The sequence below is a fragment of the Falco peregrinus genome, chromosome 12 (genome assembly GCF_023634155.1).
Source record: "Falco peregrinus isolate bFalPer1 chromosome 12, bFalPer1.pri, whole genome shotgun sequence".
NCBI lineage: Eukaryota > Metazoa > Chordata > Aves > Falconiformes > Falconidae > Falco > Falco peregrinus.
Window position 1 is genome coordinate 6,245,785 of NC_073732.1, and position 22,747 is coordinate 6,268,531.

General features: G+C 46.6%; 1 protein-coding gene and 2 long non-coding RNA genes across 15 annotated transcripts in view; 2 read left to right on the forward strand and 1 right to left on the reverse strand.

Annotated features, from left to right (window-relative positions):
- Positions 1 to 4,463, forward strand: part of ST6GAL1 (ST6 beta-galactoside alpha-2,6-sialyltransferase 1) — a 47,601-nt gene extending 43,138 nt beyond the window's left edge. For all 10 annotated transcript variants that reach the window (XM_055816922.1, XM_055816920.1, XM_027779532.2 and 7 more), the window contains 2 exons: positions 523 to 697; positions 2,944 to 4,463. In XM_055816922.1, coding sequence (XP_055672897.1) covers positions 523 to 697; positions 2,944 to 3,185 — 417 coding nt within the window. In that variant the 3' untranslated portion in view covers positions 3,186 to 4,463. The remainder of the gene's footprint in view (positions 1 to 522; positions 698 to 2,943) is intronic.
- Positions 4,464 to 7,011: 2,548 nt separating this feature from the next.
- Positions 7,012 to 22,747, forward strand: part of LOC106112147 (uncharacterized) — a 58,856-nt gene continuing 43,120 nt past the window's right edge. The window contains exon 1 of one of the 4 annotated variants that reach the window (XR_008749349.1): positions 7,012 to 10,497. This is a non-coding gene — a long non-coding RNA (uncharacterized LOC106112147). Of the gene's footprint in view, positions 10,498 to 17,531; positions 17,686 to 22,747 lie in introns of those variants that run through there. The other 3 variants (XR_008749350.1, XR_003552340.2, XR_003552347.2) reach the window with 3 other exon arrangements.
- On the reverse strand, positions 13,822 to 17,355 carry LOC114010731 (uncharacterized). Its single transcript, XR_003552351.2, has 2 exons — positions 15,823 to 17,355; positions 13,822 to 14,081 (listed from the first exon to the last, which is right to left on the reverse strand). It is a non-coding gene; the product is annotated as an uncharacterized LOC114010731 (long non-coding RNA).

Genomic DNA, 22,747 nt, shown 5'->3' on the forward strand with positions numbered 1-22,747 from the left:
GGCTGCATTTCCTATTTTCTCACTGATGTTTATTTTTGTGTTTTGTCCCACACCTCCAGGAGACATGAGGGTGTATGTACAGCGTGTTCAAGAGTCAGTAAAACCAGGATGGGATATTCTTAGCATGGGAAAAAAAAACTTCAAAATAATTTTAAGAAAACATAAACCATTCCTAAGTGTTTTTACTGGAAGGGGAAGCTTTAGGATGCAAATCAGTTCAGCCTGGTTTGGGAGGCAGTGCCTGCAGAACTGGATGCTCCTCTCCAGCGTGGAGAGGGTTCAGGGCCTGTAATGTTTAAGACTGAGCTCTCAATGTCATCTGCTCTTGGGAGGTGCAGAATGAAATTATGCAAGATGCTGATTTCATTTAATGGTCCTTCACTGAGATCCGGGTTTTCCTTGCTCTGTGCTCCAAGTCAAGTCATTCATCCTCGTTTCCTGTTGGTTATAGGAAACAGTGGGCTAGGAGTAAAAACAGTGGGCTAGGAGTAAAAAATCTGACTTCTTGTTTCCATTTTGCAGTGGTACAGAAAACCAGACTACAACTTTTTTGAAAGCTATAAGTCATACCGTAGTGCACATCCAGAGCAGCCTTTCTATATCCTGAATCCAAAAATGCAGTGGCAACTTTGGGATATTCTGCAGGAGAATTCTCTGGAGCATATTCAACCTAATCCGCCATCATCAGGAATGCTTGGTAAGATAATTGCCCTCTGAACTTCTCTTTCAGTTTGCAGGCAGGAACTCCCCAGGATGCCTTTTTTTTCAAAGGCAACTACAAATTTATGGTGCTTATCAGAGTTATTTTTACAGTGTTTGTCTTATGCCAGAATTTAAGCTTCCTGTCTTTAAAGTAGCAGCTCGGTTGTGTTAAAGTAAGCAGTTTGCAGCATCGCTCTGAAACAGCAGTTACAAACATGGCCTGGTTCCATGTGAAAACAGAAGAGCAGATTGCAACACTGAGATGGTCTCGAGAATTCCTAGCTTCTAGCACCAAAGCAGTTCCCATAGGGTGCAAGAGGAAGGGTACAGCTCCTGCAGCCTCACAGCTTGTCAGGCAGATAAATCTGGTTACTGCAGATGAAATCTAAGTGCCTGCCTGTTTATGCTTTCCATATATAAATATGGAAATGTGTGTATATATATATATATATGGAAAAATATATACAGCTAAAGACTTACTGGGGGGCTGGGGCTGGTCAGACTCATTAGTTGCCTTGAAAAGTTCAGTGATATTACTCCTTATTCAGCATGCTCACGTCTTGTTTGTCAGCATGCTAAATCCAGCCTGCTGGCGAAGAGGCTCGTTTTACATTCTGCTGTTGCAAAGCTTTTCCTTCTTACTGGAGAGCAGATCTCATGACCAGCTGAATAAAAGGGAGTGAACTTCTTGGGAAGTTCACATGTATTTGAAATCACAGCGTTAGACGTGTGGTCATCTTTGCCACATGGATGTCCAGCTTGCTGTGCTTCAGCCCCTCCTCTGCTCCCATCGCTGCTGGGACACAGGCACCCTTCTACCTCCGTGTAAACAGAGCCACTTCTTATTTCTGCTGGTTGGGTGTCTAGTTTTCTTCCAGAACCTTGCTCTCACCTAGCACCTATGGCATCACTGCTGGGATATATGTGCAGAACAGCTGTGTAACAGCATAGTCGATGACTTCAGCAGCAAAATCGCTGTTCACTGGAGCTGGGGGCTTGAAGGCAGGCGCTGGGCTGTGTCAGACAGCAAATTCCTCGGTCACTTAACTTTGGGCCATGTTACATGCTTTGTAAAACAAGCCACCTTGCCAGGCTCAGGGGCACTGACACGTTCCAGCTGGCAGCTCTGGGTTTCCTGGAAGGCCTAAACACGAATGGAAACTGTCATTCGAAAAGGTGGATGGAAATGTGTTTAGAATGCACCTTAGTTAAACAAGTGGTTTCATGGACGGGTTCTTCTAATGTTTTGCAAACTGTGTTCATCATGTCACAGTCCCTCATGTCTCAGGTACTGCATGAGTTTTTGGTGCTGTTATACCTTTCCCTAGTATATTTTTGCTATTTCTTGCACTAAAAGAAAAGTAGCCAATACCCTGTGGCTTCTGATCTGGCCAGAAGGGTGGTCTGTGCCCGGCACTGGCCGTTGTGTCCCCTGGTGTTCGTGTCCCTCGTGTCGGGACACAGGAGGGCAGCACCACTCTGCTGCGGGGCGGCGGGGGTGGGGGTGGGCCTCCATACCCCCGGCACCCCCAGGGGCAGTGGGGGAGAGGGGCAAGGTCTCATCGCTGCTTACCCGAGGAGGTTTGAGATGGGCTGCTTGGATCACCTGGATCATAGAACACGGAGGTTGGTAATGACCTCTGAGATCATCAAGTCCAGCTGCTAAGCCAGGGCTGCTGAGCAACCACTACACCACGTCCCTAAGAACGGCACCTACATGTTTTTTTAAACTCCTCCAGGGATGGCAACTCCACCACCTCCTTGGGCAGCCTGTTCCAGTGCTTGACCACCCTTTTAGCGAAAAAAGTTTTCCTAATCCCCAATCTAAACCTCCCCTGGTGCAACCTGAGGCTGTTTCCTCTTGTCCTGTTGCTTCTCATCTGGGAGCAGAGCCTGACCCCCCTTCCCCGCAGCCCCTGTCAGGTAGCTGTAGGGAGCAGTACTTGCAATGCACGTTGGCAGACACCTACGTTTCCACAAAGGTTGTGGAGAATGGTGGCACTCCTAGAAACTGGCCATTCGACATGGCTGTCACTGCAAACAGCCTGCTGTGATCCAGTCAATCATACCTTGTGCAAGAAAGGGCTTCAGAACACAGCCCCATCTGGCCAGGCGTGTTTTCTCCCTGCCTCGTCTAAATATTCAGCCAGGAAACCCTTTCCCTTGGAGCTGGCTGCTCCTTGCTGACCACCCGTCTCGCTGGAATGTTTCATCGGTGCTCTGGTTTTTTTCCCTCCCTAGGCATCGTGATCATGATGACGCTCTGCGATGAGGTGGACGTGTATGAATTTCTCCCTTCCAAACGGCAGACGGACATTTGCCACTATTACCAGAAGTTTCACGACCGTGCGTGTACCATGGGAGCTTACCACCCCCTCCTGTTTGAGAAAAACTTGGTGAAACATATAAACCAGGGCACGGATGAGGACATCTATACTCACGGGAAAGTTACTTTGCCCGGCTTCCGAAAGGTGCATTGCTAGCGGACCAGTTTTTAGCGTGTTTAGGGATTTTTTTCTTGACCGTCAAAGCACTTTTTAAATCAGGGTTGTCAGATTTGTTAGGTCTAAGCACTGGCATGTTTTGATAGCTCTTCATCTTGCAGCACTTGCTCTTAAGACTTGATTGCCTAACTTCTCCCACCTGTAAGGCAGCGTTAATACAGTGCGGTACGTCCACGCGGTATCTGCATGAGCCACTGCAATAAATTTACTCCCGCTGGAGCCAGGCTCGTGCAGCAGGTGGATATCTCTGTCTTCATCTCAGCTGGTGATAGTGTATGGGAGATGCAGGAGATGCTTTCTGAGCAGAGATTGCATGAGTCACGATCGAATGCCAAATACTGTTTGGTTTGCTTCAGAGGGGTTATGACAGCCGAGAACCTGGTCCATTGAGAAACTGGAAAAATAATTTAAAACTTGTTCCCATAGTCCTAAGAGCTCTTTGGACCAGGGCTGATTTATGGAAACAGTCGAAGCTGTGTACTGATAAGCTAAACTCCTAGTCTACAATATTTGATTTTATAAACACTTTGAAAGGAAGTTGCCATGGTTATTGTATAAATTGTAAGACTTTTGAAACCATTCAGATGGTATTTTTGGCAAAGGAAGAGGGAGGCAACTCACAACTTGGTGATTCTTGCAAGACTTTTTAATCTTTTTACCTTTTTCTGGTTTTTTTAATAGCTTAAAATAAATTTTAGTGAACATTTACTTCTACAGTACAGTGCTGTGCTTGGTACAGAAGAAGCCTTATTTCAAAAATGTTTTGGGGAAGATGCTCTGAGACACAAATGCTCCCGTTTGGGAGTACTCACTGGAAGTCGGTACCTCTTTCCAGCTCTCTGCTGATCTACTTTTGCAACTGTTGGCAAATTACTTGCAGGCTCATCTCCAGTAACAGAAATACCACATAGCTGCTGCTAGATGAGTTCCGCTTCTCCGCCAGCTACCTGAGGTGATCTCTCAGCTGCTGTGTGCTTTTTCTGAACAGGTGGGGGGCAGACGCATTGCTTCCGTGCTTCAGGAGCGGTGGGGAGGGAGAGCATGCTCTGCTTCTTGTACTCAAACGCAGACGGAATTGAGGAGGCACCTTCTTTCTGCTCGGGGACTCCCCCGTGGCAGCATGGTGGTAGTAGCAGCTCTGCAGCCTCTGTGTGTTGGTGAGAACACCTTCCCTGTCCTCTTCTGTACTGATGTGTTTCATGATGTCTGTAAAGAAAGCTTTTTCTTCTCCTGTTTTGAATAAATCCTGTGAAGTCATTGGCCTGTTCCTGCCTTGGTGAAAGCGGTATAAATGTTGCTCGGTGACCCTGCGGACTTGTACCAGCCTTGCATCAGCGCAGGCAGAGGTGGGAGGGAGCTGCTCACCAGCTGGTTTCACTGAGCCCACCACTCTTGTCCCATCTGGGTGAGGGGGCCGCTGCAGGGCTGTTCTCAGCTCTCAGGCTGGCTTTCTGCACGCCCGTCTGTTGGGATGGATTGGATCTGTCAGTGTTAATGAATTGTATTTGCAGTGTGTATTCTGCAATTGTATTTGTGATTTGTGTTTGTATTCTGCAGCGCTCCTGCAAGAAGAAGATGTCAGACGGGCTCCCCAGGGTCTTTCAGAGCCCTCGGTTACATGTGGGCAATAGTGTTGCACTGGGCATGGAATTTCAAACAGTATGCTAACAGTTTTAGCTAGATCCAACGTGTGATCCATTTGCAATCTAAAGAGAGTCTTACATGACAGGAATTATGACAGAGCTTAAAATAGGCCAGTGTTAACTCTCTTTTTTTTTTTTCCTCCTTGGCTGCATAGATCCAAATCTAATATACATCACAAGTGATGACAAGTCTGGTGTTTGGAAGAGCCAAGTTTAAGTTAGTGGGCAGTAATAGCTAGACTGTAACAAAAGCCTTATCCCTCCTGCAGTTGCTGTTCCCAGAGTATGAACGGCTTTCTACCCATGTGGAAAGCAGGAAGAGGGCAACACCGCCCTTTACAGTGAGCCACTGAAGGGCCAGATGCTGGGAAAGATGTTCCGTAATGGTATGGGAAGGGTGTGGGGCAAGGTCAGCAAGTCTGGGGAGGAGGAGAAGGAAGGGGTTATTTTAGGGTTTGATGTAGGAAAGACCACCACAATCAAAAGGAGAGATATTTCTGTTTATTGGTTAGAAAGACTCTTCCTTAGCTGTAACTTCATAGCTCCTCCCTGCAGTATAAACTAACTTACAGCATTGCAGAAGCTCTGGTCTTTGAAGTGCTGAAAGGGATGGCAATTTTAGCTTCATTTCGGAGAGACACAGTCCTGAATTGTCTTCACTTCAAGTTCAACCTTTGCATTATCCAGTATTCCACCTATTTCTGCAGCTGTGCTGGTTAATTGGCAAAAAGTGTATTTTAGTATGACAGTGGACTGGTCGATAGGCTGTCAGGGTACCTCGTTTCTAAGTGTGGGCTCTTGGGAGCACATACCGGTCCTGTCTTGCCATTTTGAAAGCCTAGCTGATCCAGATTGTAAAAATAGCTTTTTAAAGACCTAGAATTGCAAAACCAGAGAGAGTTTCTGGAGGAAATAGCAACCTTTGATAGGACTTGTGGCAATAAAATATTATAGGTTATTTAGAGAAGGCAGTAGAGACCGATTTGTGATGTTAAGGAAGTGAAAGGGGTTTTCTCCACGCTATGAATATACCCGTCTTACAAAAGAGCCTGGTCTTAAATGTTTTAACATGCAATATGGGGCAAAGATTGTTCTGCTTTCCAGCTGGAAACCATTCCTTCCTCTTTGCCTTCAGGTGTACTGGAGAGCCAGGGGCGGGGGTGCGGAGGGGGGTCTGGTAAGATCAGAGCCCCAAGGAGGGAAGCGCAGCTGTCAGGGCCTCATGGTTGGATGAGGAAATATTTGGGCAATGCAGAAGCCATGACAGTATGTTACTGGCAGAGGAATGTTGGACTTCATTGTCTTTGAAGGAGAGCTTTCATTGTCTGGGCTGACAAGATGGCCTGTGGGTTGGTTGTTTGGCTTTCACTGAAGAAAAAAAAAAAAAAAAAAGATAAAAGTTCCAGAAATCCAAATGGTATGCACCTGAGTCAACACACCCTTCCTCACCTCCCCAAAAAGAATAGAGTGGTTGGGTGGGAGCTAGATCTGACAAGACACTAGTATAAAAAAACCCAAAGAAATCCATGCTGGCACTTCCTGGAGAGAAGGACGAGCCACCCCAGCCACGTATTCCTTTTGTTCTCTGTGCACGCACCCAGCTGAAGGTATGGGTACAAGACTGGTGGCTTAGTCTTCTCTGTTGTGTACCACAAAGTCTGATGCTCTTGCTCAGCACTGTGGATATTTCTTTTCAATTGTGAATTGTACCAGCCTGGCAGGGGAGCACGTTCACATGCTTCAGGTGACAATACAAGGCACAGTGCAGAAGCATCAAGCTTCATCTTGGCACAGATAATTTGTGTGCATGGCCATATATGTATCTTAGCTCCTAGGAAATGCTTCAGAAACCATATGTCATGGAAATTCCCTGGTGCATTTATAGGGGAAGGTGGGAAAGAGCTTGTGGTGGGGGTTTGGGCATGTTATTGGGTGTCCTGAGAAGAGAAGCTGCCTGCAGCCATCGTACTCAGCACAGCATCACCTGGAGCTAATGAGCTCGCTGGGGAATGGTGGGAGTGAGCTGTGACCCAGCTGGTTTTGTGCCTCACCTGAGGTGAGAAGGAGCCACAGGTCAGGACTGTTTCCTGAAGGCAGAACTTGCAAGGAAGAGGATGTGCTGGTTTTTAAAACACGGATGAAGGAAGACTGGTATGTAGCCCTCTCTGCTCTGTAAGCAAGTAGCTTCTCTTTTTGTGCTAAATTCGGTGAGCTGCTCGGCAGCCTTGTCTTGTGAAAGGTATGGAAAATGGGTTCAGTATGAAAGACTGGGACTAGTCACCCTGATAACATGACGGAGATCTGGCATCTCCTGGCAGTGGTAATGCACAGCTCAGGTCATGCACAGCTTGCCTGCTGTTCTGGAGCTGGGTGTGGAGGGATCCTTTTGGGGGGATTGTGTTAGAGGGTTGCAAACTCAGCAGCCTCATGCTATCTCCACTGAAAAAGGAGCCCTTGTATGGGCCAGCTTTCACACTCCCTGTTTCATCCAAGTCCTGTGAACTGCCTTCCTCCTCTAGAGAAGCAGCCTCTGCTGCTCTTTATCCTGCAGGATGCTGGCTCTGTGCTCGGGTGGCTCTCGGGCCACAGATCCACTGCTCCCACAGGGAGAGCTCTGCAGCTCGCAGGTATATCGTTCCTTCGCCTATTTGCTTTTCTGAGTGTGTGTGCTGGCAGGCATCCCTCTGCCTGCAGGCAGCCTGCGTCCAGTGGCAGGGCAGGCACTCCTGCCTGTGTCTGGGAGAGGCTGAGGTGATGCCCTGGGGTGTTTGTGTCAGCCTGTTTGCTTGCCTACAGCTATCTTTGCCATTTCACGTGTGATGAAGGGAGAATTTCATGTCAATTGCATCTTTTGACAGCCAGCTCAGGCTTGAAGCTTAGCACTCTACCCATAATTTCTGTTCAATGCACAATGAACAAAACTAATTTGGAAAGAAAATGTAAGCAATGAGTATTTGGAAAAAAACAACCACCCACACCTCCGTTCAAGGTATGTTTTGGGAAGATACATGGGTGCTTGCAAAGGCAGAATGGAAGGTGAACAGGGAAAAACTGACCCTGGAAATGGTTTGGGAAAGCACGTATCTAGTGCAGTTTGATCCAAATAACTATCTGAAAGTCAGAGAAGGGGAGGAGCAGAGGGAGTCGACTGAAAGCGGTTTGGTTTGGTGTGAGTAACTTCTGGCAGAAACCAGATCTTAAACAGAAACAGATACTTCCCCAAACGCCCTGAGCTCGCCTTCCTGCCTCCGTGCCAGCGCTGAGCATGCTGCTGGGCTTGAAGGTCAGCGTGCACTGAACGCTGCACTCCTGGGAGCAAAACCAGCTTGAATGTCTTTATTTCCATTCATGCAAATGTCTTGCGGTGTTTTTCCTGCCTGGCCCTGGCCTCCTTTACAAATCCAGCAGCAAGCACTTCCACAAGCCGATGCCATTATAACCTGTGGGCAGCCCCTTTGCAGTAGATGCCGGTGGCTGTTCTGCATGTCAGAAAAAGTTACAATCGGATCAAGTTACGATTTTAGTGTGTGGATGCGTATTTTTCAGTTTCAAGGAGTTGTAAAACCTTGTGTGGGTTTGCGAAGCCCCTGTGGCGGAGGGTGGTTTGCTGTAATAGACCACCAGGAGCGTTCAGCATCTCCGTCTGGGCTGGTCGCTCTGTGAGCAGGGCAGCAGCTGCCTCCACGTCCTCTCTGAGGAGGTGGCTTTGGGAGGATTCCTGGGGTTACGGCTGTCGGCTCGTCAAAGAGAAGGTGACGCTTCTCAGCGGTGTGAATGGGTGTGTTGGGGAAGGACGGGTGGCTGCACTGTGCCGGTGGTGGTCCCCTCCCCGCCGCGGCTGTGCCTGCCTTGTGGCATTGGGGTGAATGGGGGGAGTCACCCCCTTCAGTGCAGGGGCCACAGATGTGGTCAGGAGCGGTGTTAATCTTTCTGCATGTCCCCTTGTATCAATGCAGACCTCAGAAGGAGGGTCCTTGTAACGAGGTGATTAAATCAGCCAAGGTTGTGCTAATCCTGCTGCAGAAGAGCATCCTGGTGTGTGGTGGTACCCATGCCAAGCCTTAGCAATTCACGCAGAGCCCTTGACTTACCTTGTGCTGCTCTGGTGATGCTGAAGTGCCCTGGGCCACTTCAGTTCTGTAAACCTAACCTGCCAGAATGTGCCATGTCTGAGTCCTTCTCTGATGCTGAAAGACTAATCTCTGACACTGAAAAACTAAAACAAAAGGCAGGGTCCTGGCTGGTGGAAGTGGTACTAGCATTTGTAGCACTTATTTCCATTCTGAAAAAAAAAATAAAATCAGGAATATGTGTGAAAATAGGTTGTATTTGTGAAAAGCCAGTTGCAGGTATGTCCAGCAACATAAAAATAGGAGAACCGAATTGCACGTTCAACGTGTGGTTTATATATTACAGAATCAGTCTTATTTATGGTGTCTGAAGTGTTACATAAACACAAACCTTAACGAGTATGCAGAGGAGGAACTTTGCTTGGCTGAATATTCCACGCCTATTCAGAAATGCTGAATAGCTGCAATACTGCTTAAAATACTTCTCAAAAATGGAATGGAGCCAGACCTTTAACTGGGATAAATCAGTGGAGTATCCTGCGTTCAAGGAAGCTGTAACTCGTTTTCATGAACTGAGAATCTGTTTCCTCTCTTGGTTGCCTGGTTTTTCCTTGGGTATCTTCATAGACATTATCTATTTGATTCTTTCTTGGTTTATCAAAGATAGATGAAAGGCCCACATTTCTTAAGAAAATGTGTGTGAGGGGGCATTTGCAATTGAGTTGAGGAAGAAGGCTGAGCGAGGAGTTAAAGCTGGACCTTCTGTGTCTGGGTCAAACTGCAAAGCAATTTGTTGGTAGGGAAATGGAGTGTTTTACGTAATTTAGAAAGTGCTGTCCTGTCCCAGCTGCCAGTTCAAGGCTCTTCGTAAGGGCTGGGTGAACTGGGACTCAAGCTGAAGAACTTAACGAAACTGTGAAGAAAACTTACTGGTCTGTTAGGGCTGAGATGTTCAAAGCAGTTATGACAAGAAGGAATTAATCTTGCTAAGTCAGACTGTCGTGGCAGATAATTGAGCCTGCCCAGGCTAATTGTGACCAACTGTTTAGATAAATGCTTTCCTTATTTTTAATGATGAAGAGTTCTAATTTGCATAAATGAGGTAGGAGGTCTCTTATTCAAATTCTAGGCATTGTTTGGTTAGGAAGATGGGTGAGTGACTTGGCCAAGGCAGTAGCGATTTGGCATTCCTGCTTTGGAGTGGCGTGAGGCAGCGCTATGGATAAGCTGTGTACCCTGTGTGTTCAGCTGCTGTCCAGCTGTGCAGGTCCACAGCTGCTCCAGGGGTGCCAGGCGTGCGGAGTGCTTTTTCTGCCCCGTGATTTCAAGCCTTTCATAGTCTTCCTCAATAAGCTTTGAAGCTTGAGCTGTCTTTGCACGCACCTCACCCCATCGCCTCTGAGGTTCCATCCTGAGCTGTCCCTGTGCCCCAGGGGTGAGCACAGTGCCTCTTGGTCTGAACCATTTTGGTCCTGCCACCAAGTGGAGGTGACAGCTGTAGCCAGGAGTGGCTGCTTTGCACGCCATGATCCGACTGCAGATACTGGTGTGGGATGCCAACAAAAAGCCGCAAAACAGGTACGTCTTCATAAATGAAGCTTACCCGGTCACTGTTGGATTGACTTCTCATTGACCCTACCCAGGTTCTTCTGGGGCACAGGTGCTGGGTGGGGACGGCTGGCTGGGTGCTCTGTGCAACCTGTATTACAACAGTGCCAGCCTCTGGGTGTCTTTTTCTCACGACCCTGAAACTCAAGCACATCCCCTCTGTGCCAGCCCAGTAAACCCATGTCCTCCCTCGCTGTGTCCCACACAAAGGGAAGGCTGTCTCTCCAGACGTCAGTTCTCAAGATGTTTAAAGCAAACAAGGGCAGAGTGAGGGAATGTGGGTGCATCTGGGGTACGTAAGGACACCTGCAGCTGGAAGCTGGTCTGGGGTGAGGGTTTGGTGTGCCAGGCTTCATGGTGATGGTTTCATCCAGCTCTGTGTGCCAGTCTCTTGCCTCCCGACATCCTCCTGCCTGCGTGCCCCACAGCGGTGCCCTGAAGGAATTCTCATTTACTCTGTTTTAATGCTAAGCTTTTATTTAATACTGAAATGAATGATAGTGCTGTAATACAGCATTGTCACGTGTGGCAGAGGATGGAAAAAAAATAAATGGTCTGCGTGAAGAAGGAAGTGGTATGTCAAGTAACCAGCTATTTTCATCGCTGTTTGACATAAAACGGACAATAGAGGAAACTGCCTAAGTTAAATTCATTTTCAGTTCTGTTATAAAGCTACTAATATTAAAAGGAAGCTTGTGTTGCCCCCTGCTTCCCCTCCCATTCTGACTGCCCCCTGTCACCCTAAGTGTGTGAATGGCCACGCTGCCTCCCACAGCCCCTGCGGGTCCCTGGGGACTCACCACGGCGGGGCTGTGCTGCACCCCGCAGCGCCTTTCCCTGCCCTGGAGGGTCTCTGGGGAGTTGGACAGGGATGGTGATGGTTGTGAGTGTCTTTCTGCTTTATGAAACCTGTATGCATGTAGCAGTCTCATCCCATCATCGCTCGCTATCCATCCTATCTCGCAAGCAGATGGTTTCTGTCGAGCTGGATTTGATATTTCCATAGCCTCAGCTTTAGGTGGGTGCTTCATTCAGTAGTCTTCCAGCGTAAGCAGTAAAGCATCTTTGGAAAAGCTGATACACAAATTAATAGCAGCTGAGCTGCTACCATCACCTGAAGTCATGCTTTGTTTTTGTGAAGGGCAATTTGCCAGCATACCCCTCTGTTAGCCAAGGTCTTACATTTCCCCCGGTGCCCAGCTGTAACTGAGTGGATGGTCACAAGGGAGATGCTCAGAGGAAAAACAATAAATAAATACAGAAAAGTTCTAGAAGTGGGTCCAGGAAAGGTCGGCCTCATGGTTTGCTGAAGCAGATGAACCTGAGGTAATGCAGCGAGATCATTAAAGGGTGGTAAGAGGGATGTGACCGTAAATGGATTTTAAAGTACTGAGGAAGAGGTACCAGGACTGCACAACAAATATACGTGGGACCACATGCACCGCGCTGCTTTCGGTACAAGGAAACTGTGCCAGGGCAGATTGTTTTGCATCTCCGGTACAAACGATACGGAGGTGAATACAGCTGTTTCTGCCAAGTATTTTAGTACAAAAGCCCCATAAGGCAGAACCATCATTAGCTTAATCACCCCAAACTCCCCAAAGCTATTGGGAACACCTGAGTATCCTGCTTGAGTTTTTCAGTTGTGAAGTTGCATTTCAGAGGTTCTCTGTGCATCAGCAACTACCAGAAATGTTTTATATTTTTCTTCCATGGGGGGCTGAGGCTGCAGGGGTTTCTCAGTACAAGGCTGAGGATTGCAGTGCTTGTGGAAGCACCATGGGTTGGTAAAATCTATTTGACCCTATGCACCGGAGAGACTGGGAGTCACATAGAGTTTGCTTGCTCAAAGGGTGCTCTGGAGAGTCCCTCCTCACCGCTTGCTGAGCTTCCCTCAAGTTAAATATTTCCTCTATGTTTATTTGCTAATGTACCTTTTGCTTTGATGCATGAAGACAGTGATCTGGCAGAACCAAATACAGCGGTTTCCAAGAGCACAGCCCTTAAAAAGAGATCTTCCTTTGAAGTTGGAAGGTGGTTATTCCATGGAGGGCAGCGCTTGGCACTTGTTCATTTGTCAAACCATAATAAAAGCTTAATGATCGGCAGGGAAAAAAACTGGAAAATGGCATATTCAGTAAGAATGGGAAGAGCTGTGAAGTAACTTTCAGGAAAGCTTTTATTTGTTAAAAAAAGAAGAAGGAAAAGAAAAAAGTCCCCCATCTTGTCAGCCATATATCTAACAGGCAAAGTACTTGGCACGCAACTCCATCACTTGGTACTCAGTCCCAGCAGGCAGTCATGAGTGTCCTCATGTTTTGCTGCAGTATTAATGTTTTAAGGTCCTCTACTGAAGCAAATACACGGGTGCTCATCAGAAATCCTGTAGTCCAGAAACCGTCTCCATTTGCAAGCCTGAGCAAGCCCTTGCCTGGTGCAGAACCTGGAGCTGTTCCCCTCGCGTGGCTGATGGTGAGCACCCAGCGCTCCACCAGCGGAGTGCCAGAAGTGAATTTGTGCCAGCGTGCTGGGTTGCTTCTCAGCCAGATATATGCTGTTCAGTGTGATTTAAGGAGTCTGTTCTTGTACTGTTGGGACTCTGCGGGCTTTTAGTGCCATATGAGATGTGTATGTTGTGTATACATACACATATATATACACACACACACGTACACATAAACTTGCACAAGGGGAAGAAGCAAAGGTGCAGAGTGAAGCAATGGTGTTTTAATCAAGAATGGCTGTGAGGGGCACTCCCGGCTCTGGGGATAACTTTTGGGGTCTGAAGGGCTCTGCTCTCGCATGCTTCCTGAGCACAAGTTTACCCATAATATTGCCATATGTGGCCAGATTGCCCTTCTGTATTGTACTTGTGATACCTGTTAGTCTGGTGTGTGCTTATATTTTAATTCTGAAGTTGGGAAAGGTCATGAATCTGCGCTGGTAACAGATGACTGCCGGTGTGCTACATGCAGACCCGCACGCTGGAGGGCTGTCCCGGGCTGAGGGTCTCTGTATGTTATGGCAGTGTGTTGTCGATGCAGGAGAATTTCTATTTTTGCCATGTGTAGCCTCCTTTTCTTGTCTTTTGGGAGAGGATGGAAGTCTCCAGGTACTTTCCTCGTACGTATATTGCAGATTCAGTATTTCCAACAGTACAGCAAGATCCATTAAGAGGATGGAGCACAAGCTGGAATTTGGGTAGTGGAAATGTTTGCATGTGCTCCGAAGTGTGAGCAGGTGTAATCAGGGGGGATTTTCACACTTACACTAAAGGACATGCGTAAATGAAAATCGGTTTCTTTCATTCAGCTACAATTTAATGAATTTTGCCTGCCTTAATTGAGTTCCCAAGGTCAGTGCTTTCAGGCATTCAGGTTGTCGTAGGTTGGCTGATGCTTTCGCTACTGCTTCAAAGACTGCTTAATTTTGTAGCATGTTGAAGTAATTAAAGTCACTGGTGTAGTCTAAAACAAGCTTTCTAATGCCTATTACCACAGCTGTTCCTCAGTTTCTCTCTCAGGATTAGTAATTTGATGCTTTTAGATATCTGGCTGGAAGAAAAGAGCAAAAAATAAAGCCTAAATATATCAATTTGGATAAAACCACAGCCCTCCCCACCCCACCCCCACCCGCAAATAGATACGTCCCACAGAGAAAAAATAGTATTTAAAAATATATATTTTAATTAAAGCAGCTTTCGGTATGCATCATGAACTTGCACAATTGCAACTTTCTCATTACAAAACTAAGGAATGAAGTATTTAAAACGAAGAGTCACTTGCATTGTTTGAGATTTGAAATTTTTTTTGTTTGAGATTTTATTGAGCCTTGAAAAATGTGGAGCCTGATGGTTTTTTCCTCCAAAGTCATTTGGCATCACCTCAGAACAGCAGTTGTACTGGTTTGGGGAATATCCCCAGGTCATTAGTTCTGGTTTGGACACCAGAAGGGCTGTGTCCCCGACTGCCTCGACGTACGTGGAGTCAGCCAGGGGTGGTGCTGCACTGGTGGGTGAGCTGGACCATAGGTGGTGGGAAGAAATAACACATGAAGGATTGCTCTGTGTCCTCCTGCAGGCTTCGGTGTGAGGAGGGGTTGCAGCTGGGAAGGGGTTGCCCCCAGCCCCACCAGCCCCTTCTCCCCAGTGCCACTGGGCAGGTGGATGGGGCAGCTGCTGGGGCAGCTGGGGCAGTGGTACCAGGTGGGGGGGGTCTCCTTTTCCTGGCTACGAGCATATGGGAGATACGCTGCTGGGCAGGGTCAGGAGTCTCATACTCCTATCTATTTTTAATAAATTGGGAGAAAATTTACACCATTTTAGTATTCATCTCAGCCATTTAAATATGTGACTCCCCCCCTCATGCATGTATTTTTTTTGTCTAATTATAATTTTCTGACATACTTTCTTCCTGGAAGCCAAAGTTATTAGCGTTTATCCTCCCAGGACTGAATGCCTCAGTTAATCTCTGAGTCATTCTTCCAATTACACATTAATTTATCCAGTATTGCTCTTCGCTGCTAGGAGCAGTAATGAGAAACACACCAGTCTCGGACTGAAATTTGCTGAAGGGAAGGAGTAACAAGTCTGTGGTGTATCTTTGGGGGATGACTCGGTGAGAGGTATATTGAAACACACAGAGTGTTTGGGAAGGCAATTGGGGGAAGTGTGATGACTGATTTACTCCATGGAGCTTTGCAGTATGCAAGTGGGTGAGGAGGAACTCCTCAGGGGTTTGGTGCCTGCATGTCTTCTCCCCCTCGCTTTCCCTCCTGACTCTTGGGATGCCAGCTTCTAAATTAGCTTCAGCTTTCTCCCTGCTAACCCATTCAGGAGAAGATACGGATTGCTGAAGGCATCTAGTGCTCTGGTTTGCAGATCGACCACAAACTTGCGAAAGAAATGACTTGTCATCTGGGCAGCTTGAGATCACTCTTCCCCAGGTTTTTTTGGGGGGTGGGGGAAAGGCAAAAAAGCAAATACTTAGCTGTTTATGTTATTCAAAATAGAAAATGCTCTTAAAGTTATTCTTGAAAGATGCAGGTGGAAAAAATGGAGGCTGAAATGCTTCAGCTGTTTTCACTGCAGTGCAGCCTGCAGTGTCTGTAGCCCAAGCCTTGGACTGACGGGCATAAAGACCTGTTTGAGCAACGGAGCCAGTTGTCCTGAAGAAGCCGGTGGGGAACCTGTATGACCGAAACATGGGGAAATGGTATTTACACTGGTGCTGTCTGCAAGACAGAGAAATCGCATGAGTCAGTAAGTCAGTATCTGAAAGGCATCGGCACACAAACCTGCTGTGCAGTCGGGGCTGTCGGTGAAAAGCCGTAAGCTGAAACCCCTTTGGGGTGATGTGAGCTGCAGCGAGGACGCTCCCACAGCGTGGTTGTGCATCACCCAAAGGCAGAGCTGACATCTGACCTACGGAGCTGCTCATGACAAGCTAATGCTTTAAGGAGCTGTAGTGTTGCTTGCCTGGATCTCGCGGTTGATCTGTAACTGAAGCTCTGCCTTGACAGATGGGTCAGACCTGGACTCCTGACGGGGAGGGTGGGTCCCTTCATGGGGTGCACGCATTGGAGAGAGGCACAGCCTTGCAGAGCATGTTAGCTGCCGTGACCACTTCACTCTTCCGATCTGTTCCAGCAAGTCTAGATGGATTTTCTCTATGCCCCATGTCTTAATTACTTTGTTGTTATCTGGAAGCAAATTCTGAGAAGCACAACTAAAATAAACATCCCCTCTCTCTTCTTGGAAACGCAGACGCCTGTTTGTTGGGCATGTCTATGACCTCCCAGGTTAATGAGCAACTTTCTGATGCAGTGTGGGGGTAAACCTCTCCTCTGGTTTGGTGTCAGATGGAAAGTTCAGTAGATAGAGGCATTTCCCACTCAGAAATGTAGATGGTGATAAAAGCCTTGATAGAGATGCCTGCCTTTGGGGGAGCATGTGCGGCACGGTACCGCAGTGTGGGGGTTCGGCCAGGGATGGGGTCACTCCAGGAGCAGTGACCTGGTGATGCTGCTGAGCTGGTTTGTGACACCAAATCAGGAACCAGTGCTTCTGGTTTCATTAGCAGTGACAGGCTCAGCTAGAGATATTTTGGCACTGAAAAGCCTGTCTTATAAACCTTATTTGCAGTGATTTATTAGTGTGTCCTTTTTCTTTTTTAATGGACAGTCCTTTTTAAAATTTTTTCTTTTAATAGATGAGTCGACTCATCTATTTAGGCAAATTATATTAAACAATATGTAGAAATAAGATTGCATGGAGCTCTTACTGTTGCTTTGATTAATCAATCTTCCTTTGTTCCATAAACATATTTTTATTCTGTCATCTTCTGTGCTTTTATGCAAAGTGAAATTATTTTATGATAAAGTGCTGTGCTATGTTAGATAATTCTGACAATAAAGAAAGCTTGGACTGTTAGTCCTCCTAACTGCATACTCTCAAACGTTCTTGTTTTCCCTAGACCTTACATGTCTTATGATACTCTTTTGAGATGTATCTTACATATGTTCGATAGAATAACCCACTAAATTATAAAAGATGTGGTGTTTGTGCTGCATTTGTACAGATCCAGCTATCGAATGCAACGGGGGTCACAATTGCCCTCCTTTTTCATGCTGTGTAGTAAAAGAAACACGACTTTCATTTAGTACGGCGAGAGATAATAGGCTTCAACTTGATCATAAAAAGACTTTTCCACTGAGAATTAGCTGCACTGAAGGAAAGGGTGGGAAATTACGTGGATAACAAGAATATATTAAGACCTGAATAATTTTATTCCAAACCTTTTTTACTCCCTTTTGCTTCAGGAAGAACAGGAGTGCCTGGTAAACAGGAATTAAGAAGGAACTTCCTATAGGGTTATCTCGTGTGGTGATGGCTCCCTACAGGGTTTCTCCTGCCTTTTCCTGGAATTGTTAAATTAAATCTGCCTCCAGATGAAATCAGCACTACCGAGTGCCTTGCTGCTCTTGAGGAATGTGGCAAGTCAAGTGCCAGGCTTTTAATACTGTACCTGAGCCCAAACCTGAGCCCGCTGGGTGGAGAAGTCCCGCTCCCGTCGAGATGAGCGGGGTCTCTGGAAGCCAGGCACGGGTGGGGCAGTCTGGTGGGCAACATCCTTTCATATTCGGAGCCTAAGCCCAACAGTAAGTTTTAGAATAAGCCTTAATAAAAAAATCCTTCCTATTTTCTGCTTCAGCAGGTGTTGATCAGATGAGGCTGTATTTGCCATTATATGTAGTAGATTAACCTTGTGGTTGTATTCTGGTATCTATAACTGAACGTGTTCCCATGTTTGGATTAAACCAGTTTTATCTGAATTTACCACAGTTGACTGGCAAATAGAGTGGCTTTGGCTTGTAATTGCTTTAACGCTGCAGTTCCACTCATTTTTAAAGAGAGTTGTTCTTAACTGGTTGAAGGAAAGCAACAGCTTTTGTTATATTCATTAATCACATGCTTGTTAAAATCCAGGGAGCCTCTCTAGTAACAGCACAGCGCTAGTTATATTTCAGTTATTCCTAGGATTGTTAACAAGGGGAGAGAACATGAAAGTCTTGCAGCATTTGCATTGTCACCAAGCTCAAAATAAGCATTGATGAAATTTAACGTGACCCTTTTTCGGTGCTTTTGTTGTAGTCCGTAGATAGTTACCTTTAGCCACCATTCATTTCCCCCCAAGCACAGCTTATTTAGAGGCGTTGCAAACAGCTAAGCCCTTGTTCTCAAAGATCACATAAGGAGAAATCCTTTAAGATTTTTTTCCTTCCTATTTTTCAGCCTGTGATAGGTTTTCATGGGTGTCTTAAATCCTGCTGTAAGAGTTTGCAGCAGTTTAAAGTCTAATAAACTGCTTCCTAACTGCCTCCTGGGGTGTTTGGACACAGCTTTAACAGCATCCCCAAAAAGTTAAATAGTACCAGGGATGATTTTACCAGCTCAGGAGCAAAGTAATTATAAAAGCCTCGTATAAGATGTGATCATCCTATTGGGAGGAATGACTCAAACCTCAGTTTCAAAAAAACCTAAAAGTCTCATCTTTATTTATACTAAAGGTGAAGTGGTTGTTATGAGACATTTTCTACTGCTGGATTGAAAGGAACAGTTTTGTTATTTACCAAATTTACAAATGAGTTATCTTGGCTTTTTCTTTTCTGTTTTCCTCTACCTCATTTGTATTTCAGTTGCTAGATGGCCCTTTTGAGACTAAAACCATGATTGACATTGGGGCTTTTTGCCATGGAAGATCCTGATGTGACTAGAGAATACCTGCTATCCCCCATGTGATGCACAAAGGGGTCCTTACTCGGACCCCTACGCATCATGTTTGTGGCTGAGTTGGGTACTCAGCCGCATCCCAAGCGCGATGCCGCTGCTGGCGGTGCTGTGGCAGGGTGCTGCGGGAGCGGGGACCCTCAGCTGATGGAAGGGGTCTCTGGGGAGTGGCTGTGGAGAGCTTGTGGTAGGTCTCCCCATGGAAAAAGATTGTGAAACATTCTGCTGAGATTATTTGAGATCACAGTGGCTTTCACGCTAATTTTAAACTTTAAGATGTTTCTCATGGACTGTTCATAGTTGGGTTGGCTCTTCAAAGGTCCGCAGGGACAACTTCAGGCCTGAGAACTTCACCCAGGGAGGCTGGCCAGGAACCCAAGTCTTTCATCTTTTTTATAGTCAAACGTACAGCTCGCTAAACAGGCTGGATCCTGCACAGGCTTAATGCAGCTTAGCTCAGACTGCCCATACTGGTGCTGAGGGAACGGCTCAAAGCCTTCAAGTGAAGCCTTGTATGTGTGTGAGGCTGGGGCCAGAGGTACCGAGAAACTCCAGAACCCCAAAATCTGTACCTTTTGAAAACTAGGCCACTGGGTTATTTCCCAAGTGAAGATCTCCAGCTGGCACACTCCTGACAGGTTAGGAGGAGGCCACATACATCCTCAAGGACCAACTTTTTTTGGAGAAGTCAGTTTCTGTACCTGACCTGCTCGTTACACAATTGTTTCTGCCCTGGTTTCTGTTATGCTGAAAACGTGCAACGTGGCTGGATCTGAGGTTTTGAAGCTTAAGGGTGAGAGTTAAATCCCTCTTCTCGGTAGCACGTATGCAGTGGTTCCATACTGGAAGCAAACGCCTCTGCATGGTAAGGATCAACATCAATGGGCACAAATAAACACGAAGGACCAGGCAGCCCGTTCTGGAAGGTTGTTATGGAAGAACTTGTGCAGGAAAACCTCAGGTTACTGGCTGCATTTGGGTTATGTAGATGTGCAAGACGGCATCTTTTTCCTCTCTGTAGGAGTCACTGCAGTTTGATGTGAATGAGTTACCAAACCCAGGCAGGTCCCCAAAGCCAAGGCATGTAAATTGGTTCATATAATGCTTGTATAAATCTATTTCCAGTTCTCGGGATGAAATGGGATTGTGTGCACTTTCACTTTAATCCTGTTGTATCTTTTATTTTACATCTTTCTTTTAATAGATACTGAAATCCTTGCTCCATTGGGCATCTAGTTTGGGCTGTGTAACTGTGTCAGCCGATGATTTAGAGTGAGTGAAACAGGACCCTCTGTATTCATTCCTCCCGTGTCTCCTTTGAAAGGATGTTTTTCTTCTGGGATCACAGTGACTGCTGCTAGAACTTGTTGGTGGCTGGCACTTAGTGCATTTTTACTACCTTTAGATCATAAGTGTGACACTTGAATGAACCCTCATTAGTGGAGCTTTTTGCAATGTCTTTGCCTTCAGAAGCACTCCAGGCTCTTAAAGCTTGTACGTGGGAGGTACTTTGCAAGGGTCTGTTAGGCATGAGCAGTAGGCTTGGATTTATTTGATGAAAACATGGTTATGGTGTGTAATGCTGGCTGCTCTGGGACAGAAGGCAATAAGAAGTCTCATCTTTTAGCAGCATCATATGTGACATGGCAAATGTGCTGCCATTAGGACGTAGCAGCAAGCATCCTTTGAGCTTGTTAAGCTCTTTGGCTTCCATCAACAAATTTGAGGTGGTGCCTGGTAAAGGCGTTTGAGGTCTGGAGCATCTGGAGAGGCTGGGGAGGCCACTTGGCAGCAGGGGCTCTCCTGGAACACATGTGCCAGTGCCGTCACTGGTGTGTGGCTGGTGGGGGTACATGGTGCTGGAGCCAATTCAGAGCTGCGGGGGCAGGCGCTTCCCTGACTCCCCCAGCCCTCTGCTCACAGTGGTCCCGCTTCCAGGCATCTCCTTGGTGCTGCCCTGCAGCTTCTGTTGAATAACAAACCCGAATAAATACAGTGGTGTTCACCTCATGGGAGGCATGGGAAAGAGCTGGCAGGAGCAGAGGTCCGTGATGGATGCATGCCCTTTGATAGCCCGCGATGCATCCAGAGCTGTGGTGCATTTTGTGGATTAAGGAGTGGATGCCAGGGCTGGACCCAGGCATTGGCAGGGCAGGGATGGACTCTGGCTTTTTGTTGACAACCCAGTGTTCACTCTTTGGAGGCCTTTTGGCTACACGATGATATTCACGAAAGCTGATCTGAATTAACTTTCATAAAGCAGGTTGTTTAACTTGCTTTAAACCCTCATGTGGACTTGGATTTCAAACAGCCTCACTTTACTGTAATTTACTTCACATTAATTATATCTTAAAGCAGAGTAAAGACCACTTCCTTGGAATTAAAGCAACTTAATGCAGACTGGCCAGTGAATTTTAGACCTGTACCTCCTAGCTAGCTCGGACCGATCCCCCTCTGTGTCTCTGAGCAGGCAGCTCCAGCACCCCAGTGCCCCGTAACATGGCACTCCTCTCCCAAGCAGAAGCAGCTTTTAAATGAAGGACTTTGATGGCCTAAAACTGCCTCACCTCTATTTTTATCCCTGCTGGAAATAACCTTCCTCCCTGCTGAGGAACATACATCGGACGTTACAATTAAAACCACCATTGTAATTAAAAACTATCTACAAGACACCCTCTGCTCTGCTTAAAATTGGAAAATTCTGTGGAAAGACCTGGAGAAGCTCTCGGTCTCTGTTATCTCAGTGACAAGTTTCACTGGCAGCCTCAAGGCTACTGCAAATGTGTTCTTTTTATGTTTAAATCACAACTGATAGCTTACATACAGTTTACACAAGAGACGGGGGATCCACACTTATCTACTTGTTGCCAAAGCGCATAAAACTAATAACGTATTTTAAAGCAAAATGATGTGTGAACACTGTGGCTAGAGCAAGAGCATTTGATGCTGCTTCCTCGCTGCTTCTATAGAAAGATGATAAAAATTCTGCAAGGAAACTTAGGGGGAAGAAAAAGGTGCTGTGCAAAAGTCAGCCATGGCCTGTGAGTCTGCTGGTGTTCGGTGGTTTTGAAAACAAGGCTTTTTTATTCGTGTTATGAAAAGAAAAGGGGCCACCTGGTATATTCCCTCTGCTCTGGTTGCCAAAACAGCACAAAAAAATGACAAAACCCTTTACGGGCTGGTTAAGGTGCTGGTGTCGTTCTGCTGTAATTTGTCCATCTGCTATCAAGTGCGCTTCTAGTTTGATAGGAAAAAACCCACTAAACTCAGAAACATTTCCTGGGGGCTGGGTGTTCTTTCATCTGCCAGCCGTGTGACCAAAAAAGCGCTGCTTTTTTTGGGTGATGTCCCCTAAGGCCTGGAGGAGAAACTAGCCATCTATCCCACGCAGGAGACAAATAAAATCGGTCACTATAGCAACTGAAGTAAATGTTAATCATGCTAAATATAGTTCTCCCCTGGCGCTGTGTAAAAATAACTTGCACGTTGGGTCCCCACCTTTCAGGGTGCTGTGCTGCCGGATTCCAGCCCTGACCATGGCTGGCCTGCTGCATGATGAATGAGAGCCTGCGGGATGACTCCAGGCTGAGAGCTGGCTGTTCCCTCCTGCAGGTGACTAGTAACCCCGAATGTCCTGGGGAGTTACCCCCCTGCCTCTCCTGCAGGTCGTCCTCCTCCCGAAGGACTTCTGCTTGTTCTGCTTCTAATATGGGTCTTTTTAAAGCGCAGCTGGTATTTATGTTTAATTCGCAGTGAGGGAGGGGGTGGCTGAGAACCCATCTGCTTAAAATTAGGTGTCAGGCTATGAAGCAAGCCCTCATAGCTGGGGAGAAAATTCCCATCGGCTGAAGAGACTTTAGCTCGGACACCGTGTTTCTTCCTGAAATGGGGCCAACGCTCCTTCTGGATATTGCAGGAGAGAGTATTTGAAAA